Source organism: Myxine glutinosa, chromosome 2, assembly GCF_964187855.1.
Source record: "Myxine glutinosa chromosome 2, kmMyxGlut1.1, whole genome shotgun sequence".
In the NCBI taxonomy this organism is placed as follows: domain Eukaryota; kingdom Metazoa; phylum Chordata; class Myxini; order Myxiniformes; family Myxinidae; genus Myxine; species Myxine glutinosa.
Window position 1 is genome coordinate 39,164,338 of NC_136262.1, and position 17,653 is coordinate 39,181,990.

At 41.3% G+C, this 17,653-nt stretch overlaps 1 protein-coding gene across 1 annotated transcript in view; it reads right to left on the reverse strand.

Annotated features, from left to right (window-relative positions):
• LOC137422393 (adhesion G protein-coupled receptor B3) overlaps positions 1–17,653 on the reverse strand; it is a 209,035-nt gene that overhangs the window by 7,152 nt on the left and 184,230 nt on the right. Inside the window, exons 17-24 of the mRNA XM_078773200.1 lie at positions 12,696–12,798; positions 12,438–12,588; positions 2,288–2,357; positions 2,017–2,083; positions 1,624–1,709; positions 878–1,049; positions 463–552; positions 243–282 (exon numbers count right to left, since the gene is read on the reverse strand). Coding sequence (XP_078629326.1) covers positions 243–282; positions 463–552; positions 878–1,049; positions 1,624–1,709; positions 2,017–2,083; positions 2,288–2,357; positions 12,438–12,588; positions 12,696–12,798 — 779 coding nt within the window. The remainder of the gene's footprint in view (positions 1–242; positions 283–462; positions 553–877; positions 1,050–1,623; positions 1,710–2,016; positions 2,084–2,287; positions 2,358–12,437; positions 12,589–12,695; positions 12,799–17,653) is intronic.

Here is a 17,653-nt window from a genome sequence, read left to right on the forward strand (position 1 = left end):
TAAGGAGAGTTGAGTAATGGAGGGAGAATTGAGAGGGCCGAAAGGGACATAAAGAGTATGCGACAAAAATAAGGCTGCTGATGATATGTTGGCGACGCACTTTACTAAAGTGAGGAAAGGAAAATAAGACAATTGCTTGAGATTGCACTGTGAAACTGCGTGAATTGCTGCAAAGTGTATTTCTTGAAAAATGTCAGATGGATCTCAAATATGGAGTAAGTAAACGTCTCGTGCTTGCATACCGGATCGGCAGGCGAGGTCGACATCTTTTTCGAAGTCAGTCTGAAAGACAAAAGTGCATTTCAAAAAGAGTCTTTAAAAGAAAAGTACATTTTAGTGGATCGTTTTTTGGCAGAGCAGCAAATGATTAATTCACCATGAGGAAGATGGAAGAGTTTTGAGGATGGATGGAGGCAGGGAGGGCTGGTTAGGGGGATGGAGGAGTTACACCACAGCTCTCACCATGATCTGGGCATGCCCGTTTTGGAAATAACCACAGGGTTCACTCGGATCAAGGCGTCCAGTGAGACGAAACTTAATGGCACTCTGAACCTTGGAGAAAAGGAGGCAGACGATTGGGGTTGTGGGAGGACGTGGGTGGAGGGGTGGCAGGCATAGATGTGTGGAGGGATGCAGAGTTAAAGAAAAAAGAAATCATGAATAAATAAGATAGCTAAAGGTTAGTTACATTAGGCGATCATCAAGCGAAAATACAATGTGCTGCGCGGAGATTCAAGTTCCTACGTGCTGGGCGAATTGTCTTCCACGAATATTAAAAACAGCAAATTAAGCTGTCACGCACATGCAGAAACAATCAAGCAAAATTCCCAGCGCCAGGGAGCTTTGGACTGCATGGCCTGGAATGGGGTAGAGGCACCTCTTTCTTTAGGATGCAGTGCACGCAGAAGATGACGCAGCCCTGCAGGGAGTCAAAGACTGAGAAGAGTATTTGGAACAGGACCGAGCGTGGGTCCGTGATGGCGAGCACGGCTGACATCCACGTCAAAGCCAGCAGTGGGAGGACCACACACGAACTCCACAGAGAGGCCCTGGTGGACACAAGTTTGCAACCATTGAGATTCCTTTATTGTTTTTTATTTTTTACTTTCCCATCAAATTATAAATAAAAAGATCCTAACACATTCTTCCAATTCTTCACTGTCTCTTGTGGAGTTGGCTTGCAAGATTCTTCATCTGCCCAGGTGCATTAATACTTTAGCAACCTGAAATTATGAAACCGAATTTTTTTTTTGCTCGTTCATCCATTCCCGTGCTTGGTGGTGTGTTGCTTGGATGGAGTGTATGGCACTTTAATGGCCATTTGGTGCCAGAAAGTGTTAAGGTCATCCAGCAGCATTGAAGCGGGAATGTCACAAGCTCCGTATACGATCAAGCCTTATAAAAGAGGCTCCAGAGAGTTTCTAGTACAATTAGTTAGAGAACATTGACACTGATAACGGTCACCATGCATTGCATCGATGCAACCCCAGCATGGCTTGAGCAGTGAATAATGGGGAACAAGAACGAGCGTTGAAAATGTCTCGGTGCTTGACAACCTTCACTGCTTGTGGTTTCAATTGTGTCCTCAAAAAAAGCCTTCAATGCTTGTGCAGATTCACTCACCCAGCCCGGTGTTTCAACTCCTTGTCTGGAATTCCTTCCTTGGAGACGAGCTTGTTGAACACGAGGATTCCCAGCACCATATTCACCTGATGGAAAACCTCATCAAACCTGCTGATTCTACCAAACATGGATGCCTTCCCATGCCTCTGCCACTCCCTTCACAGCACAAGCACTGGAATCACTGCATAATAATCAAAAGCATTGTCAAAGTGTCTGCGTGCCATGGCAGCCTGCATGGTAAGTGAGACATCAGCATAAAGAGCAGAGCGGAAAAGCCGTTAGCGGAGTGTTTTTGTAGGCCATGCGATGGAGAAACAATGGGGAAGTGAAAAAAGAAAAGGGGAGAGGAGACGGCAGGCCATCGGGTTGACAGAGGGACAGGAAATGCCTTACCAACACCACGGCGGCAGCGGGGCCCACAAAGGCGTAGAGTAGTCCTCCTTCAAGTGAGAGCCAGCAGCTTTTAACACACACAGCAGTGGGTCTGGTTAGGACTAAAAATTGTGTTGCTGTGGATTGTGGCCTTAGATACTGTACGTCAGTTCAGATAGAAACCCCTTGTGTTTCTGGAACATGATCATTAAAAATTACAATTTTTAAGTGCTGGATTCTAATGAATCTGTCATCGTCAGAATAAATATGTGAATGTGCACTGTGATCTCACTAAGCTGAAGCTCCGTATCCGTTGGCCTTTGTGAATCCCACTGATGAGGCGACAACCAGGGCTGGAAGGCCTATCAAGCAAGAGAAGGAAAAAGTTAACAGGGTAAAGCAACTATTGCAGTAGCAGCTCAAGAATTCCTTACATCATGGGTGTGCAGAAAAAACTAGCCGCACAGTATGTACCTTAGAGTAATTGTGGCCTTAGTTGACTGGGTATCTTCGTACAAGGCTTGATGGCCTGTTAAAATGCTAGTGAAAAAATGACTTGTAACTATGTTCGTCTGCTACACATGATCTTGAAGCATTACCCAGAATGAGCAAGATCTGAAACCAAGGGCGTGTCAGCTCTGCACGCTGTATATGATGTTCAATTGGACCAATAATCAGACTTTTCATTAGACCTAGCATCGGATGTTTAATTGGTCTAATCATTGGACTTTCAATTGGCTCAAGCACACGTTTCAATGGATCAGGTATTGGATGTTCAATTGGATTAATCAAACGTTTTATTGGACCAGGCATTGGATGGTGAATTGGACCGAACATCATACTTTCAGTTGTACCAACCATGGGAGGTTACATTGGAGCAAGGAACAGATTTTCAATTGGTCGAACCATCGGATCTTCAATTGGACCAACCGATCAAACTTCGAGTTGGACCAATATAATCAGATGCTCAGTTGGACCAAACACTGGATGTTTCATTGGACAAAGAAGGGAACGTTCAATTATACCAAGTATCAGATGTTAAATTGTACCATGCATCGTACATTCTATTTGACCAAGCATCAGACATCCAATTGGAGCAAGCACATATGTTTCATTGGACCAGAATCGGACCTTCAATTGGTCCAAGCACATAGGTTTAATTGGACCAGCATCAGACCTTCAATTGGTCCAAGCACATATGTTTCATTGGACCAGCATCGGACCTTCAATTGGTCCAAGCACATATGTTTCATTGGACCAGCATCAGACCTTCAATTGGTCCAAGCATATATGTTTCATTGGACCAGCATCAGACCTTCAATTGGTCCAAGCATATATGTTTCATTGGACCAGCATCAGACCTTCAATTTGTCCAAGCACATATGTTTCATTGGACCAGCATCAGACCTTCAATTGGTCCAAGCACATATGTTTTCTTGGGCCAAGCATCAGACGATCAATTGGACCAAGCATCAGACATTCAAATGGATCAAGCAGTGGACATTCAATTGGACCAATCGTCAGACATTCAATTGGATCAAGCATCCGACATTCAATTGGACTAAGCATTGGGCATTAAATTGGACGAAGCACATATGTTTAATTGGACTAAGCATCGGATGAGTCAATTTGACCAATCATTGGACGTTCAAATGGTCCAACCAATCAGACTTACAGTTGGACCAACATTGGATGTTCAGTCGAACCATTAATTGTATGGTCGGTGGGACCAACCATTGGATATTTAATTGGACCAAGCATCAGACGTTCCATTGGACCAAGCAATGGACATTCTCTTGGCCCAAGCATTGGACATTCTATTGGACCAAGCATCAGACGTTCCATTGGACCAAGCATCACGTGTTCCATTGAACCAAGCATCATGCGTTCCATTGGACCAAGCATCACGCGTTCCATTCGACCAAGCATCACGCGCTCCATTGGACCAAGCATCAGACATTCAATTGTACCAAGCATCAGACATTATATTGGACCAAGCATCAGCAATTTTATTGGACCAAGCATCAGAAATTCTATTGGACCAAGCATTGGACATTCTATTGGACCAAGCATCAGATATTCAATTGGACACAGCATCGGACATTCTATTGCACCAAGCATCAGACATTCTATTCGGCTAAACATAGGACATTCTATTGGACCAAGCATCGGGCATTCTCTTGGACCAAGCATCAGACGTTCTATAGGACCAAGCATCAGAAATTATATTGGACCAAGCATCGGACATTCTATTGGACCAAGCATCTGATGTTCCATTGGACCAAGCATCAGACATTCAATTGGACCAAGCATTGGACATTCTCTTGGACCAAGCATCGGACATTCTATTGGACCAAGCATCCGACATTGTGGTCTAATGAGACGAAAATTGAATTATTTGGCCTCAACGCAAAGCACTACATCTGACGAAAACCGACCACAGCTCATCACACATCTAACACCATCCATCCTGTGAGGCATTGTGGTGGCAGCATCAAACTATGGAGATGCTTTTCAGCAGCAGGGACTGAGAGACTTGTAAGGATAGCGGGAACAAAAAATAGAGGCAAATGCAAGCAAATACTTGAGGAGAACCTGCTTCAGAGTGCATCGGACTGCGGCGGATATTTACATTCCAACAAGACAATAACCCCAATCATACAGCCAAAGCAACACTGGAATGGCTTCAGAACAAGAATGTGAAAGTCCTTGAATGGCCTAGCCAAAGCCCAGACTTGAATCCCATTGAAAATTTGTGGAAAGACTTAAAGATTGCTGTTCACCAATGCTCCCACATCCAACTTGCCAGAGCTTGAGCAAATCTGCAAGGAAGAAGGGGATAAATTCCCCCAAATCCAGATGTGCAAAATTGATACAGACATACCTAAGAAGACACGAAGTTGTAATCACTGCCAAAGGTGCTTCTACGAAGTAGTGACTCAGTGGGTTGAATACTTATATAAATTGATATTTCTGTATTTCATTTTAAATTATTTTAAAAACATTTTCTTTTAAAAATTCCACTTTGACATTATGGGGTATTATGTGTAGATCCGTGACAAAAAATCTCAGTTTAATCCATTTTTAATTCAGGCTACAACAACAAAATGTGAAAAAGTCAAGTGTTGTGAATACTTTTTGAAGACACTGTGTATAATCGGGCCCAGAATCAAACCCAGACTAAACAGCTCAAAGGTAAGTATGTGACCTCTGGTTAATCCTGTTGGCCTCAATACTGTTGTTTAAAAAAACGAGATATAAAAAATGTTTTATCTATAGTTTCAGATTGAACATCCAAAGCTGAATTTTGACAGCAACGCAAATTAACGCACAATAGTTTTTCCAAACTGCTCTTGAAAGAAAAGTCTAAATAAGGCGTGCTTTCACTTTAGCCTCATTATGACTCGTGAAAAAATTATGCCCTTTATTTAAAAATGTGACTTGCTGTGCAATGAATAACATTAAAATAAAAGGTGCAATTTTTCTTTTGCACATGTGAGTATTGACCGAGAAAAGTAACGTGAGATTGGCGGATATCACAGAACCTCGATGTAACTACTAGGAAGAGTATCCGTCCCAAGTGATGGGAAAAGCTAGCATAGGATCCCCTTCCTCTCTCTTTCCACCCCCACTCTCCTGTCTCTCCACCACTCCCACCCCTCCTCCGACCTCTCTCTCTCTCCCTGACTCTCTTCCTCCACTGGCAGGGGTTGGAGTTCAATACAGTAAACCATAGGCGTAGTTTGACTTCTCTATTTGCGAGGGCAAGGGCTTAATATTAATAATGGGTCTGACTTCCAAAATTACCGTTTGTTAGTGTAGTTACAGTGTACGTGAAATCACAAATACAGTTTATGTTCATTATTTCACCTTTGTTTTTAGGTTTTAGCCAAATTTTTAGCCCGTCCCCTGCACAGCATTTGTGTGTGTGTGTGTGTGTGTGTGTGTGTGTGTGTGTGTGTGTGTGTGTGTGTGTGTGTGTGTGTGTGTGTGTGTGTCTGGGCCATAACCTTTTTTACCGTTTGAGATTTGTCATCAAATTTTCAACAAAGCTTTATTATGAGAATATGGAGAAAGCAAATTAATAATTTTGCTCAAAGGTCCATATCACATAAAATTGTCAATTTTCATCTGATCACCTGAAATTTTAAGAATTTGCATATTGGGTCACAAAATTGGTACACCAATCGAAAGCTAGAAACTGATTATTTTTTAGATCTAAAGATGAAAGGTCAAGGCTGCATACAATCATCAATTTTCATTTTGAATTTCTTTTTAAAACCGTTTTCATTATTTTGAGCAGGCGGAAGAAGAGTAGGACGTCTGAATACAAATGGATGCGGACGGGCTTTGCATTTTCAGATGCTTTCTGGTTTGACATGTTTACTAGCTACCACTAATCTATATATATAAAAGAAAGTTTTTGTTTGTTTGTTTGTTTCTTTGTTTGTTTGTTTGTCTGCACGCGCTAATCTCCTGAACAGTGAAAGATAGGAGGAAACCTCTAAAACAAAAAATGTCGGGACGGGCCCCGGGAAGTTTATAGGCTAGGTGGCGAGGCCGGTCAAGGCCGCCTCGGCCGGGCTGGGCCCATTTCGCAATTACAAGCTGAGCTGAATTATAGTAGTCAATCTTCTACGGCCATGAGTAAAAGCTGAATTATAGTAGTAAAAACATTCAAAAAGAACTAAAAATGTCGGGGCGGGCCCCAGGAAGGTTTTAGGCTAGGTGGCGAGGCCGGTCAAGGCCGCCTCGGCCGGGCTGGGCCCATTTCGCAATTAAAAGCTGAGCTGAATTATAGTAGTCAATCTTCTACAGCCGCGAGTAAAAGCTGAATTATAGTAGTAAATTCATTCGAAAAGAACCCGGGCAACGCCGGGTGCTTTCGGCTAGTATTACTATAATAATGTTATGTCGGTTGGGTAGGGCATATCTAGATCCAGGTAGATCTGCGTAGGTAGGTGCTTCGTATGTCGTGATGGGGAACCCTCACCTGTAATAAGTTTGTTTAGGCGGTTTGTCAGATTAAGTGTATACCTGTGATCATATGAGGATGATCGGGTGATAGGTAGAATAGGGATTAGGCTAACTCCCCGGTATGACAAACCTGTAATCATCCCCGTGTCCCACATGGCAACGCACTCTTATACATTAGTTAGCCCCAATAGCGCACCACATTAATTAATTCCCCTCTCACAATTACTGATGAAAGAACAAACAGGAGGCAACCACGCACTATGGCACCATAGCAGGCAAACATCGATCAGGCAGGCCGAGAGCCACACCTAGGAGGCTCTTGATTGACAGGGGGGAGGGGCGAGCAAAGAGCAGGTCACCGATTGGCGGAGTAAGGAAGGACATGTGATTGGTCGGGGAAGGGACAGAAAGCTTCCCCGTGATTGGGGGTAAGGAAGGTGAAGGACGTGCCACACTGATTGGCCACCGACCGATAAAACCACAGCCAATCAGTGCGGAAGGCGTGAAACCACTACCAGGAAGCAGGTCTCTTGGCAGAGAGAGAGAGAGACCTGATGTCAGATGCCGAGCAGTAAAACCTCTCGTTCACCGGCATTTTCCTATCTTCCCTTGGCCCTCTTACTCTGGACTGTCCGTTGGCATTGGCTCTTCTCGTTTTGGCTTCCTTCCTGCGAGAACCTCCTTTCTGCCCCTTGCCTTCCTCTTGGACTTGTTCTTGCCTTTGGACTTTGGTGGAGTATCCGTCCCAAGTGATGGGAAAAGCTAGCATAGGATCCCTTACCTCTCTCTTTCCGACGCCGACAATTCTCTTCCCTGAGCTGCATTGGTGTGCGAACGACCAGCATACGGGTGAGGCTTGCCGCTGAAGCGTGACGGACAAGGACGCATCAAAGCCTGATGAACGGGGGCGCGGGGAGGCCTGCCTCGCGCCAACACCAGAGCCGCGTCGGACGGAGCCTGACCGACCTGACTACTGATTGAGATAAGCCCAAACACGAACGCAAACACAAGAGAACGTTAATTTTCATATTCTCCCATTTGTCTTGTATTCAAAGTCGGTGTGTAAGAGCGCTCACTAGGGGGTTTAGTTTTTACCGTCGCGTCCTTTGTTATCGGGTACCGTTTAATAAATCATATATTTTTGCACCATAAATTCTGTTTTCATTTGCGAGTTCTTTTCGAAGGGTGACGACATCGTCGAGGCCGTGAAGGTAAGCGGCATTCTCCCCCAAACCCCCCTGCTTGCGTATGATCCGCCATTAATTGGAAACACCTCATTTAGCTCGATTAGCCATCCATGGCGTACTCACGGTGTTAACTGAGCCAGCCACAGGACAATAATAACAAATTCTTGAATAAAAAAAGTAAATCAAGTACTTTATGAATCATGTCTCCCCGGTGATACACATACATAAACATTGTCTTCATATAAATACTGTTCTTACCTTAATGACTATAAAGGAGGTACAATCGTTTTTCCCTTCAGTTAGCGCAAATGTCCACAATGTCCTCTGGAATATGCTTCACACTTAAATCGCCTTCTATGTGAAGAAGAGTCAGTGAAGAAAATCTTTCTTCACCCATGGTTGAGCACAAACAGTTTCTAATCCGTCTCATTGCAGAAAAGCTTCATTCCGAAGTGGCTTCATTTGTGAAAATCCTTCATTTGTGAAAAATCACAAATTTCAAAGTTGTTAATCTGATTTCAAAAAGGATGCAGCCAATCACATCACTCTATGCAAATACCGTGATATCTGCCGTGGCTTGGGGAAGAAATGCACGCACTTGGGTTCTGTTTCGCTTTGTTACTCATGCTTAAATAGGAGCTGTTTTTATCTTAATTGTAAACTACTGAAAAAAATTTAAGGTGGTGGCATTTCCTACCCGTCCCCTCCAAACTCTGCCGGTGCTGCAAACAGACGCTTTTGAGGAGCAAAAGACGTTGCCAGTGAAAGAAGAAGAAGATGTCGTAATGTGCGGACATACATAGAAACACTCCGCTGGGATCTGTCTCAACAGTCGCTAGATGGACGTTGATCTTACGCACTTGTGGTACTACTATATTAATGAACAATTAATATTAACAAAAATATGCACAATAAAACACTGGATTTTTTTGATACATCATCAAGGCTCGTGGAAGAGCAAGAACACAGAACAGACGACTTTCATGGAAGCAACAAAGGTTGACACAAAAAGTAGAATCCAAATCCAAAAAACATCGCTGCTGGTGTCCCCGGGAAGTAATAAAATAAAATTAAAATATGATGTAAAATCAAATCAAATATATCAGCTTTTAATAAGCCTACATGATACAATCATGACTGGTGCACAAAATTCAACACAACACAGAGGATTAAACACACAAAGTTATGGATTATGTCTGATTAATTATTTACAATAAGGGAATGGAAAACGGGAACGGGTCGAAATGGGATTCCAAACCTGAACCGGTCAAAACATTAGGCGGGAAATTATTTGGTGTGCTTCAGGCATAAATACGAAATGCACAAACCTACGGTGTTTCAGCACAGCCACAATTGCTTCAGAAATAATAATAAAAAAATAACATGGGCAATGCATAAGCGCAGCCTCGTTCGCTTCCGAAATATTTTTTTTAATGTCAGTGGTGCTTAGGCACGGAACGCTTTGATTGCTCGATTAATTGAAAAAATAACAACTCGGGTTATGTAATGAAGCCAAAACATTGCTATTGCTTATGTGCATATATAATACATCATGTTTATATAGCTTGGATTGATTCCAAATCCACTAGGCCATGAAGGAATTATCCTTTAGACCGGAAGACCAACCCGCCTCTTTGAATCCCCAACTTCTTTCCTGAAATTCCTATGAGTGTTCATTTGCTTTATACCGTGTATCCCTCCCTCCTCCCCCAGCCCTCCCGCTTCCATAGATCTACCGACGTCCCTGTTCTCTACTGTTGTTGTGCTTGTGTGCTTCCCTCTCTGTGCCTGAAGCCTTTGACATCAACAGTGACAAGAGCTACCTGTAGGTCCCGTGATGACATTCTGGGGTTCTTAGAGACTTCTTTCAGCATCTTGTGGTCTGCTCTCGGGCTGAACTTGCTGTGGCGGCCTGGCCTGAACAAGTTGGCAGTTGTTTGGAATCTTCTCCACTTGTAGATGATCTTCCGGACAGTCAAATGATTGATTTCAAATTGTTTGGAGATCTTTTTAAATCCCTTCCCAGACTCGAAGGCATCTATAACGTTCTTTCTGAAGGCCTCAGAGAGCTCTTTTGATCTAGGCATGGTGACGCCGCACACCTCAGCAACAAAGAGCAAACCAAACTAAATGTCTGAGGTTTAAATAAGACAGGTTCCGCCAAGATCCTCTCTAACGATGTTCTAATCATTTGCACCTGAGCTGGTGCACCTGATTCTAATTTTAGATATTTGAAGTAGTGATAAATGTAGGCCTTGTAGGGGTGTACTTACTTTTTCCAGATGTGAAATTTGCATTTACGTTTATTTAAATTATACAATGGACTACAAAATGTAAATGTTTTATGATATTTGTTATATTATATCATCTTTATCTGTCAATATTGTTGAAATGAAGATCAAATAGCTGTATGCTGAAATATGTTGAAAAAGTCAAAACTTTACATGGGGTGTACTTACTTTTTCACGTGACTGTAACTTAATACAAAAACCACCCTCTGTGTGGTGACATACAAACACTCTTAAGCTCAACGTTCAGTCGTTCACCCTGCCTTTGTACATCGAGGGTTCTTCTTATTTGCATCACATGGTTCACGCTACTATGGTATTTCATCCCTACCTCAACAAACGTAACAATGTGTGTATAATGTATATACTACTGTGTTCAAAAAGTATCCGACCTTTATTTTTCGTGCGTAAAAAAAAGAAGCTAGGTAGGCGTTGATTGGTGCACGTATGTAGGCGATCCTAATGCACACGCGTGAATTTTTTCCCACCTGCAGAAGCTGTCATTCGACGGCAGACCGCCGATGAGTGAGGACATGTCAGTGAGTGCCGTCGGATTTTCGTTTTTGACAAAATGACGGAAAAACTTGAACAACGCTACTGCATCAAATTTTGTGTAAAGCTTGGCGATTCCCAAGTGGAAACGATCCGCAAGATTCAACACCGTTCATTCCATTATGAAGGAGGATTTGGGCTTCAGGAGAATCTCAGCGAAGTTCGTACCAAAGCTGCTAACGATTGAGCAGAAGCAACTCCGTTTGGAGATCGCACAGGACATGCTGGAGACTGAACAGCGATCCCAGCTTCCTCAACACAGTGATCACTGGCGATGAGTCCTGGGTTTATGGGTACGACCCAGAAACCAAGTTGCAGTCATCACAATGGAAGCATCCAACATCCCCGAGGCCAAAAGCACAAAATTTGATGCAGTAGCGTTGTTCAAGTTTTTCCGTCATTTTGTCAAAAACGAAAATCCGACGGCGCTCACTTACATGTCCTCACTCATCGGCGGTCTGCCATCGAATGACAGCTTCTGCAGGTGGGAAAAAATTCATGCGTGTGCATTAGGCTCGCCTACATACGTGCACCAATCAACGCCTCCCTAGCTTCTTTTTTTTTACGCACGAAAAATAAAGGTCGGATACTTTTTGAACACACTACGTATATATATATATATATATATATATATATATATATATATATATATATATATATATATATATATATAATTTATATATATATATATATATATATATATATAATTTATATATATATATATATATATATATATATATATATATATATATATATATATATAATTTTTATATATATATATATATATATATATATATATATATATAATTTATATATATATATACATATATATATATATATAATTTATATATATATATATATATATATATATATATATATATATATATATATATATATATACACACATATACACACATATATATATATATATACATACATATGTAGCCATGTTTACTCGGAGGAGGGGTCAAAATGTGAATCTATCATGGACTAATTCACTTCACCTTGAGTTTTAATGCATGTATAATTAATCAATCAATTTTTAAGAACACCTCATATAATCAACATAATGTTACAAAATCGTTAATACTATGGCAAAGGCTGTGGTATCGTTTAAAAAGCGTTTTGAGGACATTTTGGGAGGAAGTTTAAAAAAGAAACGTTTTTTCGAAAGTATGGTATTTAAAAAAATGTTTTGGGACTTTGGGAAAATGGTATAGAAAAAACTAAAAAAAATTAAAAAAAATTGTTTTGGATCGTTAATCAAAACATTCAAATTCAATAATGTGTGTTTTTGTATTGTGGAATAAGACTGACATATTCACATCGTTGTTTCCCTCTATATATATGAGACACTAAGTTAGGAAGGTGAATTTTAGTTGTAATTGTTGACATTGATGGTCCAAGAGAAAAGACACACATTGCGCTGTCATAATACCCCATCCAAGGCAGAGAAACCTCTTGCGGATGATCCTCTTCATTGGGACACCGCGCACAGCCATGTACGACTGCCATGCCTCGGAAAGAACCCAGCAAAACGAGGCAAGGAAGGTGAAGTGCAGGAAAACAGCGATGATTGTGCACACGCTCTGCAGAGAGGGCGACGCAGGCAGCGATTAGGACACCAGAGTTAGACCTGAAACGTTTAAGATCCCATGCATCAGTACAATGGTTTCACAAATGGGTCATATCTCACCTTGTTCTGCGTCTGTGTCTGTCCAAAGAGGATGAGGATGTTGGAAGAGATGATGGAGAGACAGAAATTAATTAGGATCACACTCCTGTCAGACTTTATCGACCTGCCAGGAAAACATTCGTGTCTTCATCAGCACTAACCTAGTTTTGTCTCAGTTTGCACTCATTATATTTTACTTCATCAAATACTTTGTATTTCCTGTTCCATTCCACTTTGACAAATGAAAGGCTTCTACACTTGGTTGAATTAATAAAAACTATCCAGCAGCAATGTAAGCAAATACCCTTTGTACAAAGTGAAGCTTGACCTTCATGGGTATGTATTGTGTGTATATATATACATGTATTTCTACCTTCTTGTACACTGTAATACAAATGGCAAACAAACAATCAACTGACAGAAATATATATATATAAACAGAAATCGGGCGCTACTTCTGACTCACCCTGTATATTGATGGTTCTGCGGAGGACTTCAATGAGTTGGAACAGTTTATTCGACAATTCAGACTCATGTGCGTGCCAAAGTCTAAAGCCTGGGCCTAGTGTAAGGTGTGCTTATATCCTCTATTTATTAAACAACCTACGGACGTAAATGAACACTAGTTTTTCTCTGTTCGCGTTTTATTGAATTTCACCACCCTGCACGTTGTTTTGTTTAATAACAATATTTATTTTAATATTTTAATATTTTAATATTTTTTTAATATTTAATATTTAATTTAATATTTTAATTTTAAAATATTAAATATTTTAAACGTTTCTTTTAAAAACTTTTAAACTTTTAAACGTTTTAAATTTTAAACGTTTAAATATTTTAAACGTATTAAATCATAAATAATTTAATATTTAATATTTAATATTTAATATTAATTTAATATTTTAATATTTTAATATTTAATATTTAAATTTAATATTTTAATAACAATATTTATTGTTATTTAAAAAAAAGAAAAAAAAAGCAGAGTGGCCACACGGAAGCCTCTCCTCAGTGAAAGACACATGAAAGCCCGCTTGGAGTTTGTAAAAAAGCACCTAAAGGACTCAGACTGTGAGAAACAAGATTCTGTGGTCTGATGAAACCAAGATTGAACTGTTTGGCTTCCGTCTGGCCACTCTGCCACAAAGCCCTGATCGGTGGAGTGTTGCAGTGATGGTAGATCTTCTGGAAGTTTCTCCCATCTCTACACAGGATCTCTGGAGCTCAGCCAGAGTGACCATCGGGGTTTGTTCACCTCTATTACCAAGGCCCTTCTCCCCCGATTGCTCAGTTTGGCCGGGCGGCCAGCTCTAGGAAGAGTCCTGGTTGTTCCAAACTTCTTGCATTGAAGAATTATGGAGGCCTAAAGGAGTCTCACCTCCTCTCACTCCTCGTTACTACTACCCACCTCTACTCTTTTGTTTATCTTTTAACCCATTTGTAGAACCACCTTCCTGAGTCTGGTCTGCTGCAAAAAAAAATTTTTGTCGGCTTCCCCAGATCTGTGCCTCGACACAATCCTGTCTCTGAGCTCTGCAGGCAGTTCCTTTGACCTCTGCATGGCTTGGTTTTTGCTCTGATATGCATTGCCAGCTGTGAGACCTTATATAGACAGGTGTGTGCCTTTCCAAATCATGTCCAATCAATTGAATTTACCACAGGTCGACTCCAATCAAGGTGTAGAAACATCTCAAAGATGATCAAGAGAAATGGGAGGAACCTGAGCTAAATTTCAAGTGTCATAGCAAAGGGTATGAATACTTATGTCAATGTGATATTTCAGTTTTTTCTTTTTAATAAATTTGCAAAACTTTCTACAATCCTGTTTTCTCTTTGTCATTATGGGTTATTGAGTGTAGATTGATGAGGGAAAAAAATGAATTTAAACGATTTCAGCATAAGGCTGCAACATAACAAAATGTGAAAAAAGTGAAGGGGTCTGAATACTTTCTGAATTCACTGTATGCCTAATGACTACAAAGGCAATTTAAGCAAATTATAAAACCAAGACTAGACATACACAGTTGTTTTATGTGTTAATGATCAATGCAACAACAAACGCCTGTCAGTCATTTTTTCCAATACTTATGCTTACATAAAATGGGAGCACTGAACATAAAAAGTACTATTGTTTGACAATGGGTAAAACATTATATATGTATAGAAACACCAATAAATAAAAGCTCACCTTCTGTACTCTTGCCTCACATTCACCGTTTGATCTTAAATACAGATTTCTTTGAGTATTTAGCAATAATAACAAATTTGACTTCACTGTTCCAATACGTATGCAGGGCACTGCACATGGGAGAGGTCCAGACTGATATAGCCCTGCCATCTTGTTTATGATTAAGTTTATCCATCCATCGTTGAAATAGAAGAATACGCATCTCCAAAGTGGAATGACCCAGACAGAAGCTCAGTTGAAGATCAGGAATAGTGGAGTTTTTTTGAAGATAAAATCTAGTATCGAGTAACAGTGAGGTTATCGAAGGCAAAAGGCAATGCATTTCAGTGAGAGTGTCGAAACAGGCAGATACACCAGGAAAGGCAATGAATGAACAGAAAATAGAAGAGTGAGAGGAGGTAATTGAAAAGAAGAGTGCTCATTGGGTTACGAGGGTTATTTGGGCCGATAGAAAGGATTGCATATAGCGATGGAGGATGGCATGAGATGGTGATGTAGGGTTGAACAGACTCAGGAAGGTGGTTCTACAAATGGGTTAAAAGATAAACAAAAGAGTAGAGGTGGGTCGTAGTAACGAGTCTTGAGGTCTGCTGCAATGATCGATTATATTTCCTTATGGTTAAATGATGGGGAGAAGGGTGACTGGTTTCCAATAGGGAGGGTCAGTTTCGACACCATTTTAATGAACCTGAGTAACATCAGTGATCTTGCATGAAATGGGTTGGGAAATAAAAATTTTGTGGAAGGGAAGGGGGTGGGAGGTTGGTGGGGATCAATAATCCCACACTTTTTGCGGTTGTAATATGTAGATGTCGGCCCCAAAGTATTTTCTTCCAGGATCTAAAGAGACTTCTCTGTCTCTAGGATGTTTCCTTTTTTGTATACATAATCGAGGCTCGTGGAAGAGCAAGAGCAGGCTGAAATGCAACAAAATGTTGTTGAGAGTGAGAAAAATGAGAGTGAGATCAAGGGGAGGGGGAGAATAATGCATGGGATGAACAAGCCGCACACGAGCTGCAACACAGCAAGAAGAGGAAGGGAAAAAAGTGATGAAGCAATAAAGGAACAAACCAACCGATAACTAAAAAAATGAAAAGTGGTGATGGAGAGAGGGAAAAATCTCAAAAACCTGGAAAAGAGGATTGCTAGGTAATGGAGTCATGTACAATAGATCATGAGTATGGATGATGGATGACCTGAGGTAGTGGAGAACAGCTGACTGAATAGACTGAGGAAGTTCTGGCAAGTTCTGGCAAAGGGTTACTGGCAGACTGTGTGCACCCTGCAGAAATCTGGGTGGGGCAGAACCAAGAGAAGGCAAAGGGTGAAAGCCCAAAATGAGACAGTAGAATACATAGAGGCCACCAATCTGCCTGCGATGTGAAATGAACAGGCCTAGACAATCTGCTTTGTCACAAGAGATCCTAATAATTTTGAGAGCCTTGCTTTCCATGCCATCAAGAAAGTCGAAGTGTGAGGTAGGGGCACCAGCCAAAAGGGGAGAGCATTACTCAACCAAGCTGTGAATGAAGGCTTTGTATGTTGTCAAAAGTTCTGATTGGCCGAAGAAAGACTTTACATGACGGAGGATGCCCTGTTGACGGCTGGCTTTGGAGGCCCAAGAAAGATCATGGCTGATGGTGAGGCCCAGAAGTTTGAGTGACTTAAACTCTTCCATTGGTTTGTTTAGGAAGCAGATGGGAGGGGTTTCCAGATGGTTCTTTCGTAGAGATAGGGTGAGTGCGTGGAATTTGTTGGGTTGAAAGATGTACCGGTATTCCAAGTGCTGTGCCAGCTCCTGATTCTATCACGGTCGGCAGAGCGGGAAGAGGCTAATGCTTGGCTATGTGAAGGATGAGAGATGATAAGGCAAAGGGTGGAATCATCAGCAAAGAGATAAGAAGGATTGTCCAGGGAATCAGAAAGATCATTGATGAAGATGAGGAACAAGACTGGGCATGAGACACTGTGCCTTGGGGCACTCCATCCTTGAAGAGAGAGGAGGTTGAGAGTGTCAAACTGACTATGGGAGTGGAAGAAGTCAGTCATCCATGAGAGGAGGTGGCCTTTGATGCGCTAAATTTGGAGAACAAGGTGGTGTAACAGATTGTATCGATTGCTTGAGTATGTTCAGAGAGACAGCTGAGACGTGTGGCGTCCATCCATTGGTGGGAGAGTAGAAGCCGCATGTCCGCACCAACTCTGAAACCAAACTGATGATCTGAGATCAGGCCATTGGAGAAAAGAAAGGATTTGATGTTAATTGAAATGATAGATTCCATGACCCTGGAATTATCATAAATTTGAATTGGAAACAAGCAAATAGGCCGCTAGTTAAGAAGATCAGTTTTTGCAACAGTCGTTTATTGCAGTGATGTTGGCTAACTTCCAGGCAGACAGAAACTGACCCAGAGAGAATGATCGGGTGAAGAAAGCAGAAAAAGGATGAGCAAGAGCAGCAGTGCAGGTTTTTAGAATGTGCACTGATGCCATCTGGGCCTGTCACAGAATCAGAGTTGAGGTTTGCCAGAAACCTCTCCACCTTTTCAGGTGAGAAAGACATTATGCAGAAGCAGATGGGTATGAGTGGGTTGGTTTGTTCCTTATAGGTATAGGGTGTGAAAGGTTTGGTACACAATATTTAGAAGCAAATTGAGGCATTCAGCTTTCTCATGAGTAAAGTTTGCTGTGGTCCCATTTTAAGTGAGGGAAGGGATGGAGATGAAGCATACTCCAGAGACAGACTTGACAAGGTGCCACCAGGTCTTTGAAGAAGGAGACAAACGTTTGA